This window comes from Trichoderma atroviride, chromosome 5, assembly GCF_020647795.1.
Source record: "Trichoderma atroviride chromosome 5, complete sequence".
In the NCBI taxonomy this organism is placed as follows: Eukaryota; Fungi; Ascomycota; class Sordariomycetes; order Hypocreales; family Hypocreaceae; genus Trichoderma; species Trichoderma atroviride.
In genome coordinates, this window is record NC_089404.1 from 527,791 (window position 1) to 545,938 (window position 18,148).

The window sequence follows — 18,148 nt, forward strand, 5'->3', positions numbered from 1 at the left end:
CGACGCCTGCTGTGTATCATATATGCAAACACTTAGCTAGTATGAAATCAATATGTGCCTCGCTGTCTCATGCAGAATAACGCCGTATCCAAATCCAATGCAGTTTTAAAACAAACGCTCAAACCTCTCCTTTGAGTCCCTCCTCTATGAGCTGAAAATTCATATGCTGGGTATGTTATAGGGAAAAAGTTGAAATAGCTAGTGGTATCATAAACGTCAATTGCTCCCCTCCCTGATGTGACCATTCCGTGGGTAGGTTATACCAAGTCCAGTTCGTCCCGCCATATGTCCCCTAGCTCCGTAGAATCCATACCGTTCCTCGTCGTCATCATCGAGGCTAAAGTGCTCAGGAGAGGCATTCTCCGACTGCCTTAACAGCAACACGCTCTTCATCCATTGGTCTTTAAGAGGCGGCCTAACAGCAAACCACGGGAGATCGCTTGGAGGAACGTCTCGCGCATAGTGTATGAGTGAGTCTGCTGCCAGGCTTTCTGCCGATGATATTCCGGCCAATTCTTGCGCAAGCGAGCACGCTTCAAGTTCTGAGGATATGGCGCTGACTGGAGATGGCGAGCTCAGTAGTCTCGGGGAAATGGCATTGATCGGTGCAGGCGATACAATTGCAGTACGCGCCGGATTTGGAGCCGGGACAGGGCGGCGATTGATGACAGGCCGAGACAATGTTTGGAGGGGTATATCGGTTGAACGATCTTGTCTCTCTTGGGCTCGTTCGCCCCTGGGGTTGCTGGCTGCAGCAATGTACAGGCCATTGCGACGCTGGTTGTTACGGCGAGCTGTGGATTTGGGTTTCCGACGAGCTTGTGAGCGCCGTAACGATGAGCGCTGCACTAACTCAATAGCAGAATCCTCTCGTGAATTCCTGCTATCAGTATCTGACGACGACACGCTGGTTGGCTTGCTTCTTAATCTCCTTGTGCTGGTAGACTTGGACGACCTCGGTATCTTGGCTATCTGATCAGCCAGCCTGTCAATGTGCCGGATCAAGACACAAGCCACAGCAATTACCAAGGCAAGGAATGCAGCAGCTCCTCCGATTATGCCGCCCAACTGTGTCGACGAAAGGCTATCCTGGCTGTCGCTGCCACTGCTATCCGCCCCAGCTGCTGAGGATGCAGTTTCCTGCGTGGAGGTGGTGGAAGTGCCGGTTTCGGCTGCTTGGTTGGCGTCATCGCCATTCACTCGACCCCTCAACCTGCCAAGACGAGTTGCAATATCTGGATTTCTGGCGTTGATGGTTATTGTTGAGAATGTGGCTGTAGTAATGGCCGTTTTTATTGTCGCCGCGGCCGGCTGTGTAGATTGAAGTGATTTCGTCACACGATGGACTCCGTCATATCGTCTAAAGTCCAAAGCGCCCACAACTGTGCCAAAGAGGCTCCCAAGCAGCAATACGCTGTACAAGATTGGCGCAGAAGCAAGCATCGTGACGAATGGTAGCCGTAAACGACTACCTGGAGCGGGCCAGTGTAGGGAGTTGAGGGAAGATTTCGTTGCTCATTCGGGTTGAGAAGAGAGGTCGGTTATAAGTGGAGGGTATAAGTGTATGTGTAAGTGTAAGTGAGGCGAGAACTGCTCAAGCAGAGAAAAAGGTTCTTTGACAGCGGTGTCTGAGAGTACAGGGTTTCTTTTCGTATTTAACGTTGCTGGATATGCCCGCCAGTTCTATAGATATAGCTGTGCGTTGCGCTTGGTCCACTCGAAAAGCAACGAGGGGGCCGCGATTATATGAAAAAGCCATGATACCCGTCTCTGCTGCCGCGACCAACGAGGCTGAATATCGAGGCTGTAAGCTGGAACAGACGAAATAAGCGCCTGGAGATCGAAGATCCCTTGCAGGCGGGCCAAACACGCCAGCGGGCGGTGGAGATGGCAGCCCATTCCAGCAGTCCAGAGCGTCCAAGTGCCAAACCGACATGAGGATGCCGCTGAAGGGTGTGCCATTGCAGGACTCAGCACTGAGGCTGTGATCTGCAGTGTGGTAGCGGCTCTCCATCGCACCCGTTGCGCGGATGCATCTCGCCCCATTGCCATTGGCTGCTAGCTGACGGTCCCCGTGGTTCTCGCGTGATGGGTCATCTCGACGTTGTAATGGAGGTGCTCGACCCCGCCTGACTGGCTGCTGGTGTTGGATGCAGCACAAAGTCTACACAAGGCCACCAATAATACGACGCTGCCAGTGTGCCAAAATTAGCATCATGACCCGTAGACGTCTGCAAGTCGGGAGCAACAGCCAACAGGCTCGGCACGCTGGGGCGCTGCAGCTAAGCACTCAGCATTCCATATTGCGGAAGCCTCTCTGGAAACACCACAAGGGCGAGCGGAAACCACAAGTGGTGCTGTGTTATGTGAGATACGAACTCTTATGTGCATAAGAAATCTGCGGATTACATGGCAACGTTGTTTATTGTTTCAGGCATCTATTGCTATCGAATAGCCTGAGGCAGCAGTGCGGAACATTACCTAATCCCGCCAGTTTGCGACGGATGGTGCACGGCAAAGCCGCAGCTTCTCACCAGAAGGCTCGCCAGCAGAGCCACGGCAAAGTCACAGTCTGCAATGCCACCAGGATCAACACCTCAGATGCCGCATTCACCCAGCTACCGCAGAAGGAACAGTCAGCGAGCCGGGCTCCAAGCCCGAAGCACATTCGCATGCTACCATGTGCAGGCGCTAGACCGGGATTCGGCATGTGGCAGCGATGGATCAGAATCCGTCGCAGACCAAGATGAAGGCGCCGAAGTGCTTCCTAGCAGCCGCTGTTAGTCTACCCCTAACCAAGGCATGATCCCCGGCATCACGTTGCTGCCAAAAGACAGGCAGACCGACTTGACCTTGCGAGTCCAAAGCGAATTTCGGCTCGTCGTCGTTGACTTCAGGGCATTGTACGGGCGCAACACGCTTCCTAGATGACACGGGGCCCGGCAGATGGCATGGTCATGGAGGCGGGCATGGTCTTGGAGACGGGCATGGTCTTGGAGACGGGCATGGGCATGGGCAGAGGGCCTACAATGCTGTAGGATTCCAAACCGTGACATGGTCCAGTAAGTGATGTTGCAGTATTGCAGTGCCTCGTACGGCATAGAAGCTTCCAGCTAATCATGGCAGAAGCAGCAGCAACGCCCTTCTGCGGAAGCTTGCCGTCTCTATTCCAGACACAGCAGGTACAGTGCCTTTCAGTTACATCGAAATCGCGGACTGCTTCCAGGCCCTCGGTAGTTTGACGCGAAAACGTGGAGAAGAAAAAGCCCTCGTCGCCCTCGCTAGCCAACCCGCTTCCCCGCTCTCACGGCGCAAAAGGCCGAATGGCTGACTCCATCTCCATTCGCATTTCCAAGGCACACCAGGGACGTGCCCCCTTCGTGCTCCAAGGCGTCACGGTGGCCAGTTATCCCAAAACCGGTCAAAGCTCCGTTTCTGGTGCGGAGTAGCCAGAGCGTGAAAGCCGTCCTGCGTGTCATGCAATACGCTTCTATCTGCAACGTATCTATCGCGTTGCCAGCAGTTGACGTCTCTGCTGGGTACGAAATCCTCGGCTGACGGAAGACAATAGGGCTGCATAGCACAGCCATAGCCCCTTTGTCAACAGCTCTTTAGCTGTCTCATGCAAGACAGCTCAAAATCACCAAGGAAGCACCTTTTGCAGCCTAGATTACGCCCCATGTGAATCCGTACTGTGTTTAAAACAGCGATCTTCAGGCCTGCCTGTGGCAACCCCGCATGCTAGTCCTGCCTCCACTTTTTGCCTCCAACGAGGACTTGGTGGTGCCTTGACCTGGCTTAAGCCGTGTTGAGAAACCACGGAATGTGGTGAACCGCACGGATAGCCTGAGGTAGCTTTTCGAGGCGAACAAAGTGGGACACTGTGGAAGGGTCTGGAGAAACGGCTAATCCTTCATGTCAAGCCGGCCTCAAATCTGCTGACCTTTTCCCATCACCGAAGCCTTTTCTCTTTATCTACTCCAGACACTCAGACCGCTCAACTGTTTCATCAACCAAACGTCCCGTCTACAATCTCATTTAACCCCTTTCTCGGCACCTCCCGCCTGCCAAAATCCGCTCTCGAGGCCGCTGGTTGCCGACATTTACCACGTGCAAACCGGCTGGGTACTCCTTTGTTGGCAGTGTCATTTGAGCTAACAGCCAAGTTTCGTTTGCTCTTTTCACAGTTTGAATCAATACTCAGAAACGCCAAATCTCAGCCGATCTAGACCTTTGATTCTGGGTGCTCTTCCAATCTGAGTTCTGTAGGAGCAGGTGATGGGCTACTGAGGACTTTTGCTACGCCAACTTTTCAGCGCCGCATCTTGTTGAGAACCGCCAAGCGAAGCTGTCAACGACATGCTGCTGTATACTCGATTAGCTCCGCCAAAAGTCCCGAAGCGCCGTTCTAGAGCTGGTAAGCTAAACTCCGAATTCACCGCTCCCTTTGAGCGATGGGTAAAAGAGAATTTTACTAATCGTCTCTGTGATTGGGTTTAAAGGATGCAACTATTGGTGAGTTGGACTCTGTTTACTGCCAGTAGACAGGAGCATAACAGCTAACACGCATGTTCCTTTTTCTCTTGTAGCAAAGAGAAGGTAACATCTCATCATACCGCAGACCACCACTCATAATTCCCTCTAACGCCCTCGTAATAGAAGAAGAAATGCGATGAAATCAGACCTATATGCAGTCGCTGCCAGGACCATGGGCAGAGCTGTGTATATGAACCCATTAAGCCGCGTCAACGGCGGAGGCAGGATTCTTTCGACGACTCGTCTGTGAATGCCCTCTCCTCCATGGTTTTGGAAAACAATACGCTATCCCGCGCCGCGCAGAAACGAATGTCTTTTGAGCAATGGGAAGATGCTCTTCTGTGGTGCTCCGACACATATCTTGGCAACAATCTCACCGCGGATGGCCGCATGCAGCATCGAGCCTCTTCAGCCAAGTATGGCGAAGATGTTGCTGATGAAATGGTTACGACATGGGCTCCCGACACAGTAGAAAACGATGGCTGCTTGGATATCGCCGGCCTAAATTTCGATGCGGCCAAAGGCCCTGTAAGGCAGGAGCATGACGATGATGATGACGATGACGATGACGACGACCGAGCTATCACCCTCATCGACGACGAAGCCCCCAACTCTACCTCAAACGATTCTTCCCTCGCAATGGTCGCCTCCACAGCAACTGTACCTCCGTTTCCAGCCGTCGAACTTGTCATGCCCGCCTTTTCCGAATTCTCTCCGCAGACGAACAGACGAGCCCTGATCGATCACTTTGCCAATGTGCTATCTCATCTCATCGTCCTACGCGAAGATGAGGGCAACCCATTTCAGCAACTTGTCTTACCATTATCCCAAAAGAGCCCAGTTGTTTTAAACGCTGTTTTTGCACTGGCCAGTGCTCATATGGAACACCGAGGCGTACGAAACAACGAGAAGAGCATCCACTTTCACAACCAGGCCATCCGTGGACTGTCTTCTATGATAGCGAAAGGATGTGATTCAAGAAGAAATGAGTTATTGGCAGCTATTATACTACTCGTTTATTACGAGGTGGTAAGTTGACATGGCTCTTTGCTTTTCCACGGCACTTTTTAACGTTGATAAAATACAGCTGGTTCAAACTGGCCGCTCCAATATCGTTGACGGACACTTGAGAGGTGCTGTAGCTATCATGTACAACAGCCGAGCAATGTCTGATCCAACCGGAGTTTTCTTGGAAAGGGTGAGTTCTCTTGCAACCGGGTGGCCCACCAGTCTTTTGTCAGCTAACCAAGGCCATTAACAATACAGGCCTTTCGATTCTATGACGTTATCACAGCACTGTCCTTTGGCTCTACTCCAATTCTGCCTGCACCAGACACGGGAAACTTTGCTCCATTCCCTCCCGTTGACTGCCGTGGTGCCACAGCCTCTACAGGGGCTGATGCATTACTTGGAATGGCTACTTCTTTATGGCCCATCATACACCGACTCTCGACCCTGGGCGATATGAAACATGAACTCCATTTAGCAGAGTTACGAGGCGACGCTTCCAAAATTGCAATACTTCGAACGGAATTCGCGACCACGGCTTCTGCAGTTGAGCTTGCTCTACAGGAGTGGGCTCTGCCATCGGAGGAATCTCTACCTGATGATGAAGGTAATTTCAATACAGCCAGCAATCGGATGCAAAGCATTGTAAACAGCGCCATGGCATATCGACACTCTGGATTCGTTTACCTTTACCGAACAATCTACGGCCGTTCTCGGCGGCATGCCGTTGTGCAACGCCACACGCACATCAGCCTCCTCCATTGCATTGGAACTGTCAATAACGAAGGGCCCATGGGTGCTCTACTCTGGCCACTATTTGTGGCGTCTTGTGAGGCGATTGATCCTGTTGACCGAGAGATGTCCCGACAATCATTTGCGGCTGTTCTGCAGCGACAGGGAATGACTAATATCGAGCGAGCGAGATGCATAGTGGAGGAAGTTTGGAGACGAGCGGACAATGGCGAAGATGTCGAAGAAGAAATAATCCATGTCGACGAGCGAAAGAAGGACTTGTGGAGGAGGGTCAGCGAGGATATGGGAGTATCGGTTGTCTTTGGATAGACATGAGGAGCAGCGCAATGATGGGAGCGATGACGCATTGCATATTGTATAATGAAAGCTTTATAACCACGGCATGGATGGGAGCGAATCAAAGGGGGGTTTTCCGAGACTACGACAAGCTGCACTGGTGAACATGAGACAGATTATGTATGTCACTTGCAGCTCGCTTCAGTTGCACATGAGGCGTCGGGATGTTATTACGGTGGACGGCGGGGATTGGGATATTTCAAATGCGCTCCCTTGGCGAAACAAATGAAAATGATACCTTTTTTTTTAGGAGAAGATTCGAAACTCAGATAAAGCATTCATGTGTAAAACTGTGAAATGATTCTCATAGAAGGTATACGAGCTTGTGGGATACCTGCTGTCTCAGTACAGTGTCGACAAAGCACTGTGTACTTGTTCGCGCATTACTGCGTGAGAAATGGATTTTTCTAGAAAAATAGAGTTTTAGAGTTTCCCATGTGCCCGAGAGCCACGGCGCAGGAAGCTTGTTGGGACATCATGACAGCATCTACGCTGCGCTGTCAGTCAACCACATATGACAGGGTTGGCTGAATGACAGATGGCGAAAAGGGCGACCAATGCTAGAACAAGAAAAATAGTAAGCACTATAGGATCGGAACATAGATCTGGCTGTTCTACAACATGGCAGGGGCGGAGGCAGAAGAAGCAAAAGAATGCGACTACGAGAAATGGCTTGCGTTACGCTGGCCTAGTTGTTTTAGACGATGCATGGATTGGATGGCCCCTCGTTTTTTTGGTTAAAAGGAGAGGTGCAGCTGCATGGCTATTAGGTACGGTGCGTAATTATGGGCTCTATCCACAGCGTTAGGGGAAATTTTGGAGGTCACAAGATCAGATAAAAAGATGGAGAAGAAAAAGGCATTGACCCTTGGCCCTGGAGAAAGAGTCAGGGTAGTGCAGGATTGCCCTGCATGACGGGAAAGCTTGAGCGATGTCGGTACGGAGCCGTATTTCGCTATGGATGAGGGCGATCTGCTGGAGGGTGGGATTTGTGGGTTTGGGCTATAGCTTCATGGAGACGGCTGTCGCTGAGACTTGGATTGCTGCTAGCTGGAGAGTTCATGTTGCTAGAGACATGGGGAATACTACTGCTAGTAGCAGTGCTACGTGTTTAGCATCTTTGCTAGACTCCGTATCATGGATGCCATCTCGTATATGGAAATTAGATTCACCTTGCGTGAGAAGGGGGAGAAACAGAGTCAAAGAAAAAGCGAAAGAGAAGGAAGGAAAGAAAATAATGGCGGAAGACGGCTAGTTCTAGCCATTAGGCAGAAGAATAAAACAAGCCGAAAAAGCGGGCATGTGAAGCCGAGTCAACGTTTCTATGCTTTCTAATGCTGGCTTGGACTAGGTAGTTGGTGAAAAAGCATCATGCCACGCACGGTTAGAATAGCCTGAAAGCCAGGCCAAGAGAAATAGTAGCCAGCTGCCATCTCCTTGGCTTTTGCTTGTCTCTTCTTTTCCTTGCAGAGCATCCTTCGCTGACGATGCCTGTTTAGGAAGTTAGTCTTGGTGAAGATAGGCCATTGGTCATTTCGACGACAAAACGCTCGATGAAGAGTGCCGCTCAAATCATATGGGATTCATGGATGCTAAGGCTGTCACGTCCAGAGCGGCCGGGGTGATGCTCGATGCTACCCACTGGCGGATTGCGGGGGTTCAATATGGGTGTTTTTCTCGGAATCGGAAGTGTGTGCGTTGGGGCAGATGCTGTGTTTGTGTATCCCCTATAAACGTGTCTTGATGTTGTTTGTGCCATGCTGTGTCATGTTGCTCTGGTGTTACAACCTGCAGGCAAGTATGACACACACTGTTAATGGTCACACAAGATAAGAACAATGTACAACAGCGAGACCCATGGCCAAGACATTTCTTGATTTTAGGTTGCATAGAGGGGTAAGATCGTGCAAGTTAAGCATTCAAGTGTTGATGCGTTGCTGGGATCGGCCAACTTGTAAGGACTAGCACAAGCAAGTACCGGTGCAACTTCTGACGTCCGAGCATCTCCAAGTTACAGAATCGATCCTTTAGATTCAAAACAAAACACCATCTAACCGATCGCAGACTTCTAGAAGCCCGTCTCCCGAACTGAGACTCTGCTCTGCTGCATCGCTGGCAGGATCAGGAGCAGGATCTGGGGCACGGCACAGGATGCAACTCGGCAGCATGCACCGTGCAGTGGGTACCGGGTACCTGAGTCTGCCGCTAGACGCCCATCTGCCGTCGAGTATGGAGTACATTGATGTCCCTTGATTCTTGCATGAGCAACGTCAGCCAGTGCACGCAACGCAGGTTTTGGCGCCAAAAGTCACATTCGCATCGCTGGAGCTTCCCGCACAGGGTGCATGCGGTGCGCTAAAGGGCCCTGGAGCTCGCCTCCTCTCTAGCGCTGCGCTGTGTGCTGGAGAGCCCGTTTTACGGATTACCCACAGCTACAGGCAAAAAGATGGCGACCCCATTCTTTCCAACTCCATCAAATCCCACGAACAATTCCAGCCCAGCGACGGAGTTTCAACCCATATCCCTATTCCCCGGCTTGATGTTTCTATTTTTATTCGCCAATACATACAATCTCACGATCTACTAAATTTAATGTCCTAATCCCAATTACGAATAATATTCACTTTCCTGCTCAATCAACGCCTAATCCTTCTCCCGTCTGCCGTGCAACACACCTCGACTTCGCCGAGCTCCATCCGTTCGTCACGATATCGCCAAATCAAGCTATCCGGCGGCTAGATTGCCAGATTTGCGCCCAATCTCGCTCCCCCCGTCCGCCATTTCCCGCCTCCGCCCCGTCCACCTCAGGCAGACGCAGAACCAGACGCAGAGTCTTATGCTCCGCATCATCACCGTCATGGTCTAGCCATGACCACGCTGCTCAACAACCGCCCGGATTCAGGTCCCCCGCCTCGCCCGATTCGCTTTGTCCATAACCAGGGCCAGCCGCCGTCCAAGCGGCGCAGAATCAATGCGGCGTAAGTCCACTGCCCCGTCTGCCCTGGCCATCTCGCGTCGTGGCTGCTCTTGTCTTCATATGCCGTCTCTCTTTGTCTGTTTTGCCCCTCGACCGGTTGGAGTAATGGTGGCGAATAAACAGCATTTCTCGACACTCCCCCTTCCAGCACCAGCACAGCAGACAAATGAAGGCACAATCATGCTAACCGCGGCTCTTCTTTCTTCTTGCGACACAGGTGCCTGACCTGCCGAAGGCGTAAAACAAGATGCGCCGGCGAACGACCGCAATGCTCGACATGCACCAAGAACGGACACCAGTGCCTGGGCTATCCTGAGGATAGGAGAGATGGTACCGACTCTGGATTGAGGCCGGGCGAAGAAGACGATGCGCCAAACGAAGAAATCAACCAAGCAGAAGACGACGTGGCAAGGAAACCTGCTGGTACCGCGTCCGAGACTCGTCCGACGTCATCAAGAAGAGACAATGCGCCAGCAGCGTCTGCTTCAGTTTCACGACCACCGCTGATTTCGAGAACATCCAACATTGCGCCAAGCATTGAACTAAGCGCCGATGGCATTCCCAACGACATAGAACCACACCATTCTCCTGTGTTCAATCACCATGTGGTGAGCCATCACCAGGCTCACCCTTCAGCTACCTCCGATGATCTCCCCGGCTCTCCCACTCTGCGGCGGGTTATCCCCAGCCGTCGCATCCCCTACTTCCGATACTTTGGCTCCACGGCCATCGTCCCAGGATTCAAGCAAATGGTGGTGTCCGTACGCGATCGGCGTCGGTCTACGGGAGGCTCTCATTCTAACCCTTCGCTTCAGTCCACTCCCAGTGGCGTCATAGCCAGTGGCTCGGCCGTGGATAGCGACATTGTCCGTGAAGACATTCCATCTTATGATCCGAATAACCCCGCTCCGGTCCATCCCCTCATTGTCCAACTAACCACTGCATTCTTCATTCATGTTGGCTGCAACTACCCTTTTCTCAACAAGGAAAAATTCCTGCGCCATGTCAAGGACAAACGCGTCGAGCCAATCTTGGTGGATGCCGTATGTGCCATTGCGGCGCGCTTCTCGGATAACCATATTCTCACTGGAGGCAACGACAAGATGCCCCGAACAGAGAGAGGCCAAGTCTTTGCGCAGAGAGCCAGACAAGCCACTGTCGATACCTTTCCTTGTCCTTCTGTAGGCGCAGTCCAAGCCTGCCTGCTCATGGCATACGAAGGCTTTGGCGCCAACCAAGACAGCGCCTTGTGGATGTACTTGGGCCTGGCCATACGCATGGCCGTCGATCTTGGTCTTCAAAAGTGCGTGGGAATCCAGTACCAGGGCGAGAAGGACCCCTGGTATACCCGACATCGAAGCCGCGCCAATGACGATGACCACGAGAGCCCAGAAGCCCACAAGACCGATGGTATCGACACGCTCAGCCCGCAAGAGCAGAAAGAGGTGGAGCAAGAGCGTATCGACACGTTTTGGTCCGTATTCATCTTGGATAGAGTCATCTCTTCAGGCACAGGACGGCCCGTGACCATACGAGACGGCGACTACGAGCTAGCTTTTCCCGAATCCAACAATGATTTGATGACTGGGTGGCCCAACCCCTTTCCGGTTTTTGTCAAAATCATCAACCTCTACGGTCAGGTGTGCGATGTTTTGAACAATGTTCATGACGCCCAGGATCTTACGCAGGATAAATGGGATCAACTATCCGAGATGGAACACCGGCTGACGAGAATGTACAAACACTGGGACCCACGACTCCAGTTTAACGTCAGCAACTTCAAGACATATCTTGGAATGGGCCAGGGCACCATTTTTGTCCTCCTTCACTTTTGGTTCCACGCGCTCTTCATCATCTTGCACCAGCCAACCCTTCTAACACCCTTTTGCGAACTGAGAAGCGAGCTCCAGCTCCTCTCTGATAGCCGTGAACTGAGCATGAGCAGCGCCAAGACCATTTGCGATATTCTATCTTTTGCCGATTTGATCGACCCAAAGAGCTTTATAGGCAACCCATTCACCAACCAACCCATCTACATTGCCGCGTGCGCCTTTCTTATGGAATCCAGCGCCACCAATGCGTCCGAAGAATCATCTAGAGAGGGAACGCCTCCCTCAAATTCCAATACAAACCGCTCCCGGCAGCAGGCCAAACCTAATACCAAACAGTCTCGACACTCGCTCCTCGCTTCGGCGGCAAATCAAAACTACCAAAAATGCTACAACTCCTTGCAGCAGATTCAGTCATACTGGGGCGGTGTGACGTATATTCTCACTGTTTTAGACCAAAAGTCAAAAGGCAAATGGGACGACTGTGAGACATATACCGTGGAGGAGTATGAGAGCACCAAACTGCCGCCAGCTCGGCCGTCCATTGGCGAGCAGCTCTCTCGACTAGAGAAGCAATCGTCGCCAAAGATTGCCGGCTCACCAATTGCTTTTAGTTTATCCGGAACAAACCATTCGCCGAATTCGAGCCTGACGCTCATGTACCAAGCCATCAACTCCAATGCAGTACCTCTTACCGGATATCCTCCCACTTCACACAGTATGGCGAGACCAGCAAGCGAATCACCAGGCAGCATAACCTACGACTCTATTAGACCTCCAATGCCAGAGGTGGGAGGCATGTTTTCTCCCCCTATTCCACAGCCCAACATTTCAGCAATCCGGAATTCACCCCGACGATCGGCGTATGCCACTACTAGCTCGATGAATGCTACCGGTGTGACCTCACGCAATATAATGAGCTTTGAAGATATCAAGGAAGAGAACGAAGAACTGCCTGCTGGCTACGCGACTTTGGGTCAGGGATCTGGGAGATATGATGCGTACAACGTATCTTCAGTCAACGGCTCCAACTCTCGAGGCATGATGAATTCAACGGCCGTGACTAGCGCTGCCACCACCACAGGAGGAGCTCACAACAACTTGTATTATGCACAGAACATGGCCTACCAGGGGCCGTGGGGTCCGATTATGGGCAACATGGACGCCATTACGTTTGACAGCCAGGATATCGATATTGGAGCTCTGGGGCTACAACAGCCGGATCTTATGGGAGGATGGCTGGAATATATTCCTAGCGATGTGCTGGGAGGGTTATTTGATGAGCATCAAGAATCTGGATAGGCTGAAATAAAAGCCTATAAATTCCCAAGCACGAAATTGCGTCATTTTTATTCATTTGTTGTATCGGCAGATGACGGGGGCGGATTTCTAGAGGACTGTTAGGGATGGACGGGTGGTGTTCTTGGCGCTTGGTCATGCTAGTGATGCAAAATCTGGCGGAGTGTTTTGGGTAACTGTGATGTATACGCATATATATAATGTCTACAGCATTTTGAATCAGAAATGATGTGCAAGATAAAGCAAGATTTACCTTGTTTTTCTTTTCTGGTATGTGTGAATAGATGTTGGAAGCTGCATTGCTGTGTTGATGTATCTATATACCTATACGAACTTTTCTGAGCTGTCCTCGGCGGACATTGAATCCAGAGACAAAATACAATGAGATTCCTGACAAGCTGATATCGCTGATACCTCTGATACCTCTGATACCTCTGATACCTCTGATACCTCTGATACCTCTGATACCTCTGATACCTCTGATACCTCTGATACCTCTGATACCTCTGATACCTCTGATACCTCTGATACCTCTGATACCTCTGATACCTCTGATACCTCTGGTACCGCTCATAGTAGTAGTTTGTTGTTTTATAAACTGGAAGCGCAAAACGCTCTAGCAATACCCTTTTAAATAGAGATAATTTCCTCCCGCTACAACTACATGTAAAAAGCACAAGGGATGCTATGATACGATATATAAAATCTCTTGTCTTTTCCAAGTTGCTGAACTTTCATTTGGCTTTGAACCCTCTTGAGTATTTATCTAACACTACGAGAAGCACCCAGACATCATCCTACAGCTATTGGATGACTTTACGCAGCTAGCTGTATGGTTGACGCTTGTATAAGATAAAACCACTGAAAGCGATAAAGCTGTTTTAAAGAGCCTAAAGAGCGTTAATTACGTTAACCCTGTAAAGAAACATAACGGAGATTTGCTTTTAAAGCTGAAGGTGTTAAAGGCGTTTGTCACTTGGGAGAAGGACTAAAAGTATAAGGTTGAAGTACCTCACATCACAAGATTACGCGAAAAGAGGCTGAGAAAAGCCTTTATCCCATTATTCTTTTTTATGAGCTCTTGTTCATCTGAAGACTTCACATGTCTCGCGTGCTACGCGACAGCATCAGCATTGACGGGGGTCCGGACCGTCTGACGTGCATCTGGCAGGGATTCTCCCGTGTTTTGTCCGAAAGGCGATTTACAGCGCTGTAGGGGACCCTGGATGCAAGTTGGAGGGGCAAATACGGACATTTTCATGTAATCCTACCCTGCATTTTTGGGAATAAGACAAAAAGGCGGGATGAGGTTTATTCATGATAATCAGGCGGTTAATATTATTTGAGAAGTATTACTATAGATGGACTTGTCTATAGAATTTTATCAAGATACGTTTTGTTCTAATTGACTTTGAGAGGTTGGTGATAGAGTGTGTAGAGACTTGAAAGTTACTAGCGTGACAGCTTTAACTTCAAGTTCTTAGCTTAGAGAACTCATCAACCACAAAATAGTAGCAACATCTTCAATTTTATAACCAATGCAAACTCCCACCAATCATTCATGATGCCCTCAACAAGCTGCATATAAACTCAAATCTTCACCGTCCTCCACCCTCTATCCAATGAGGATCCCACATCCATCATCCCGCAGAGCCACTGCTCGGCTACTATCCACCTCACCACCATATCTATCCCCAGCCTCATCTCCAGCCTCGACATCTCGCTTCTCCCACCTCACAGCCTCCGCCTCCCACCCCTCCCACAGAACCCAAATCTACCTCTCCAGATCCACCGACCCCTTCCTCAACCTCTCCGTCGAGCACCGCCTCCTCCAAATCACCCCCCCGGACTCCACCGTCCTCACGCTCTACGTCAACTCGCCCAGCATCATCTTTGGCCGCAACCAGAATCCCTGGCTGCAGGTAAACCTGAACCGCCTCGCGCAAATTGCCCAGCAGCCTTCCAGTGTTGGCTGGACAGACTCATCTATCCAATTGGTCCGCCGGAGATCCGGAGGAGGCGCTGTATTTCACGATGCGGGCAATGTCAACTTCAGCGTCATCTGCCCGCCTGAGCGCTTCGATCGCGACAAGCACGCTGAAATGGTTGTGCGCGCGTTGAAAGCGCTCGGAAGGCCGAATGCGCGCGTTAACACGAGACATGATATTGTCATGGACGTGGCATCGCTAAAAGCAGCCGCCGATACGGAGACATATAAAATCTCCGGCTCGGCTTATAAACTCACACGCCTACGATCATTGCATCACGGCACATGCCTTCTTCGCAGTCCTAACCTCACCAGCATCTCTGGTTTGCTGCGATCTCCAGCGCTGGGATACATCGATGCTCGCGGCGTCGACAGCGTGCGCAGCCCAGTCAGGAACATTGATTTAGACAACCAAGAGTTTCAAGACGCCGTGATGAGAGAATTCGAGAGCATGTATGGCGACGCTGATTTCCGCGGCGAGTTTGACGATACGGCGCTTGAAGTGGATGAAGTGCAAAAGGGCTACCGGGAGCTGAAATCCAAGAGCTGGATTTGGGGCCAGACGCCAAAATTTACGTTTTCGACGCATCCGACGGAGGAGGATCCTCGGACTCGACCAGAGTTGCCATTTGATGTAAGCTATCAAGCTATCTATTTGAAGTATTGTTTAAGTTACTAACGCTCTATTTCAAGCTAAACATGCATCTTTCCGCAAGACATGGCGTTATAGAAGACATGAGTATCAAGCATACCGACGGAGCTACCATCAACGGACTGGACACCTCTCTGTTTCAAGGAGCCTCTATATGGGAAATTACCAACTGGACAGAATCACTGAACCGAGCTGGCCTTGGAGGCAGTGTTAGCAAGGAAGCGGGAGAGTGGCTGAATGGCATGTTTGGTGCTGAATATGCTAGCATGTCGTTGAGAGAGATGTAGATGCTTGGGTAGAAGGTGATACTTGTACGAATAGAGGTATATATATCATGTCCATTTCGTGATAGTAGAACCAGAGCGTCTCATAAAACCCGCCTCGACTCAGTTATATTCATCATTTGTTCATTCATCTTAACATCGCCGCCATCTTCACTGCATTCATCACCAGGGGCCTCATTTCGAAGTGCTACCGGAAAGGGCATAAACAATACCGCACATCTAAAACAACACCGTGCTTGGGCCACACTCAGACCCAAGCAGAGTCTCACCCCCGACAGTTTCACACATTGTCTTTTTCATAAAGGATCGAAAAGGCGGAACTCCGATCCATCTCGCCGATTTTGTCTCGCCCCGAGATGTGGCTCAGGGAAAACACGGAAATACGACACGTAGACAGTGTATCACTAGCATCATGATCAATCACTTCTCGCACACCATCCAAACGCATAACAGAAAAGCAAAAAAGCCAGTTTCGCGCTCGCAACCCTAGTAGCATCAAATTAAGCAGCAACAACAGTATCAACTGCCGCCCAGCTTCACCAATAACCTGCCCCCGTCACATTCAACACCACGAACGCGTATCATCGGCACTTGGAATCAAACCACCGGCTCTCTTCCCATCCACCACTTCTCACTAAGAAAAAGGGCACACGTGCTCTCAAACGCATGTGTGTATGACAAACCTGAGTCACGGACACTGCCACGAACAGGTAGGTAGCAGTCCAGTAATCAACTCAGAAAGGAGTTTCCAAGTTTCAAGTTATAATTTCTCTATTGTTCCGCATCCTTCCAGTGCGGCGGTTCGACCAATAACGGCTGCCTGTAATAAAATCCCGTCCTTGGCGTCACACACTATGGGCGACACACAATGGGCGACACACAATGGCGAGGCCAAAATTGTGATACTGTGTACCGTACCCAAGACAAAACGCCCGTTAAAGATTACTAGTATGCCGTTTCTAAGCCGTCATGTCATGCGGCCCCTAAAAATAGCCAGCTGAGCAAATGACAGGCCACCACTAATCAGATACAGGCGGTTTGGAGAAAAAGCAGGCTTTCCATTCACGCTTTTGTTCCCGAATTCATTTTCTGATTACCGAATTGTAACATATCCAGCTCAGTCTCCACCATAGCTCTCCGTATTAAAATCCATTGTACTTTAGTAATGCTGCGCCAATATCACATGCTTCCACAAATCTGCGTATCAATTTCCCGGGGATGTGGAGCTTGTAAATGCCCGAGAAAATGGTAAAGTCGATCTTCGACTCATGCTAATGCAAATGTGAGATTTCGATATTCGTTTGCGGCGCTCGGTTGCGCGTGCAAGAATAAATCTCAAAAGCCCATAGGGATCGCCTGGCAGAAAGATAAGAAAATTAGCCATCAGCCTCAAAAAGTGTAAAAGCGTAAATGCCATCCAGCAAGGTGCATTTGACATTGGTTGGGGAGATAAACAGAGACGTACTTGCTTAGCTCCCGTCCATGGCGTCCAAAACTCTATGCCATCGTCACTCAACATCGGGCTACATGCCTCCAAGATTGGGCCACACAATGTCGCGCCAGTCAACATTGGGCCCTCATCTGATGGAGACGACGATGGCATCCACAGAGAGTCTGCGGTAAAGGTCGCTCTCCCTGGGAAAAAGACATTGTCTATCCCTGTCGCGAGAGCGTGCGCGGGGTGTTTCAGCCAGGCCGCACTCGTTTCGAGTTCCTCGCTTAGTAGGGTGTTGCTACCAACACAGTCGGAGGAATCGAATCCCCGGTCATATAATGACGCATGACTGGCTATGTATGTATATGAGGCTTTGTTGGTGCCCGCGTCGGGCTCGTTCGCGTTGGTGTCAGCCCATATTGATGATGGCGGCATCGGGCTCGCGAGTCTAGAGGATAACGCATGAGTATCTGTTCCAAGTTGACGAGTCCTCAATAGACTTGCCGGTGAAGTGGGCGACACGGCCGCGGGTGTTGCGGCCGTGTCGAGAGGAGCCGATCCGCAGCGGTGACAAACTGCAGGCGGCGGTGACCGAGCGTTCGGTGACGATGTTTCGTTTGCAGTTGTGTTTGTGACGGTGGCTGCGACGCCTTGCGGCCGAGACACGGCGACTCCCGTGCGGTGCCCCGGCATCATGGCATCATAGACGGGCAACGCAGTCGGTACGGCCGGTAGCAGCGCCTCGGATGTTGCCGCGCAGGGCTGTTCACTGGACGTCGATGGCTGGGATAACAGGCGTTTGTGGGCCCTGCGCTTTCGTTGAGAGGCAACAAGCTGTGATCGCCTGCGCTGGAGCCGCTCCTCTGGCGTGATATTGAGTGACGGGCGGCCTCGCCTCCCCATGTTGGAGCGGCTGTTTGTTGAGCGAGCGTTGAGCGACGTCTATAATTAGGGCGCCGAGTAGGCAGGTACTATACGAAGTACTGCTACTGGTCGTTTGTGGCAGTTATCGCAGATGGAGGCGTGATTAGGTTTGAGTGCTCTGCAAGAGA

At 50.9% G+C, this 18,148-nt stretch overlaps 6 protein-coding genes across 6 annotated transcripts; 4 read left to right on the forward strand and 2 right to left on the reverse strand.

The window, feature by feature from the left end:
* Window positions 1-216: 216 nt before the first annotated feature.
* TrAtP1_009355 (uncharacterized protein) lies at window positions 217-1,443 on the reverse strand (the record flags this gene model as incomplete). Its single annotated transcript, XM_014091520.2, has 1 exon — window positions 217-1,443. One exon carries the CDS (start codon window positions 1,441-1,443, stop codon window positions 217-219), a length of 1,227 nt encoding a protein of 408 aa, XP_013946995.2.
* Window positions 1,444-3,054: 1,611 nt separating this feature from the next.
* Window positions 3,055-3,331, forward strand: TrAtP1_009356 (uncharacterized protein; the record flags this gene model as incomplete). The annotated part of the gene is made up of 2 exons (XM_066114246.1): window positions 3,055-3,062; window positions 3,130-3,331. The coding sequence occupies 2 exons, from the start codon at window positions 3,055-3,057 to the stop codon at window positions 3,329-3,331; spliced, it is 210 nt and encodes a 69-aa protein (XP_065970340.1).
* Window positions 3,332-4,359: 1,028 nt separating this feature from the next.
* Window positions 4,360-6,606, forward strand: TrAtP1_009357 (uncharacterized protein; the record flags this gene model as incomplete). The annotated part of the gene is made up of 6 exons (XM_014091519.2): window positions 4,360-4,417; window positions 4,503-4,515; window positions 4,590-4,599; window positions 4,660-5,565; window positions 5,624-5,734; window positions 5,803-6,606. 6 exons carry the CDS (start codon window positions 4,360-4,362, stop codon window positions 6,604-6,606), a joined length of 1,902 nt encoding a protein of 633 aa, XP_013946994.2.
* Window positions 6,607-9,008: 2,402 nt separating this feature from the next.
* Window positions 9,009-13,133, forward strand: TrAtP1_009358 (uncharacterized protein). The gene has a single exon (XM_066114247.1). It carries the CDS (start codon window positions 10,360-10,362, stop codon window positions 12,739-12,741), a length of 2,382 nt encoding a protein of 793 aa, XP_065970341.1. The 5' UTR covers window positions 9,009-10,359; the 3' UTR covers window positions 12,742-13,133.
* Window positions 13,134-14,360: 1,227 nt separating this feature from the next.
* TrAtP1_009359 (uncharacterized protein) lies at window positions 14,361-15,664 on the forward strand (the record flags this gene model as incomplete). Its single annotated transcript, XM_014091517.2, has 2 exons — window positions 14,361-15,359; window positions 15,419-15,664. The coding sequence occupies 2 exons, from the start codon at window positions 14,361-14,363 to the stop codon at window positions 15,662-15,664; spliced, it is 1,245 nt and encodes a 414-aa protein (XP_013946992.2).
* A 1,841-nt stretch (window positions 15,665-17,505) lies between these two features.
* On the reverse strand, window positions 17,506-17,999 carry TrAtP1_009360 (uncharacterized protein; the record flags this gene model as incomplete). The annotated part of the gene is made up of 2 exons (XM_066114248.1): window positions 17,506-17,544; window positions 17,601-17,999. 2 exons carry the CDS (start codon window positions 17,997-17,999, stop codon window positions 17,506-17,508), a joined length of 438 nt encoding a protein of 145 aa, XP_065970342.1.
* Between the last annotated feature and the right edge of the window lie 149 nt (window positions 18,000-18,148).

Bases quoted from the DNA above. Each gene is read 5' to 3' on its own strand.
- TrAtP1_009358 (XM_066114247.1), top strand. From the start codon at position 10,360: ATGGTGGTGTCCGTACGCGATCGGCGTCGGTCTACGGGAGGCTCTCAT.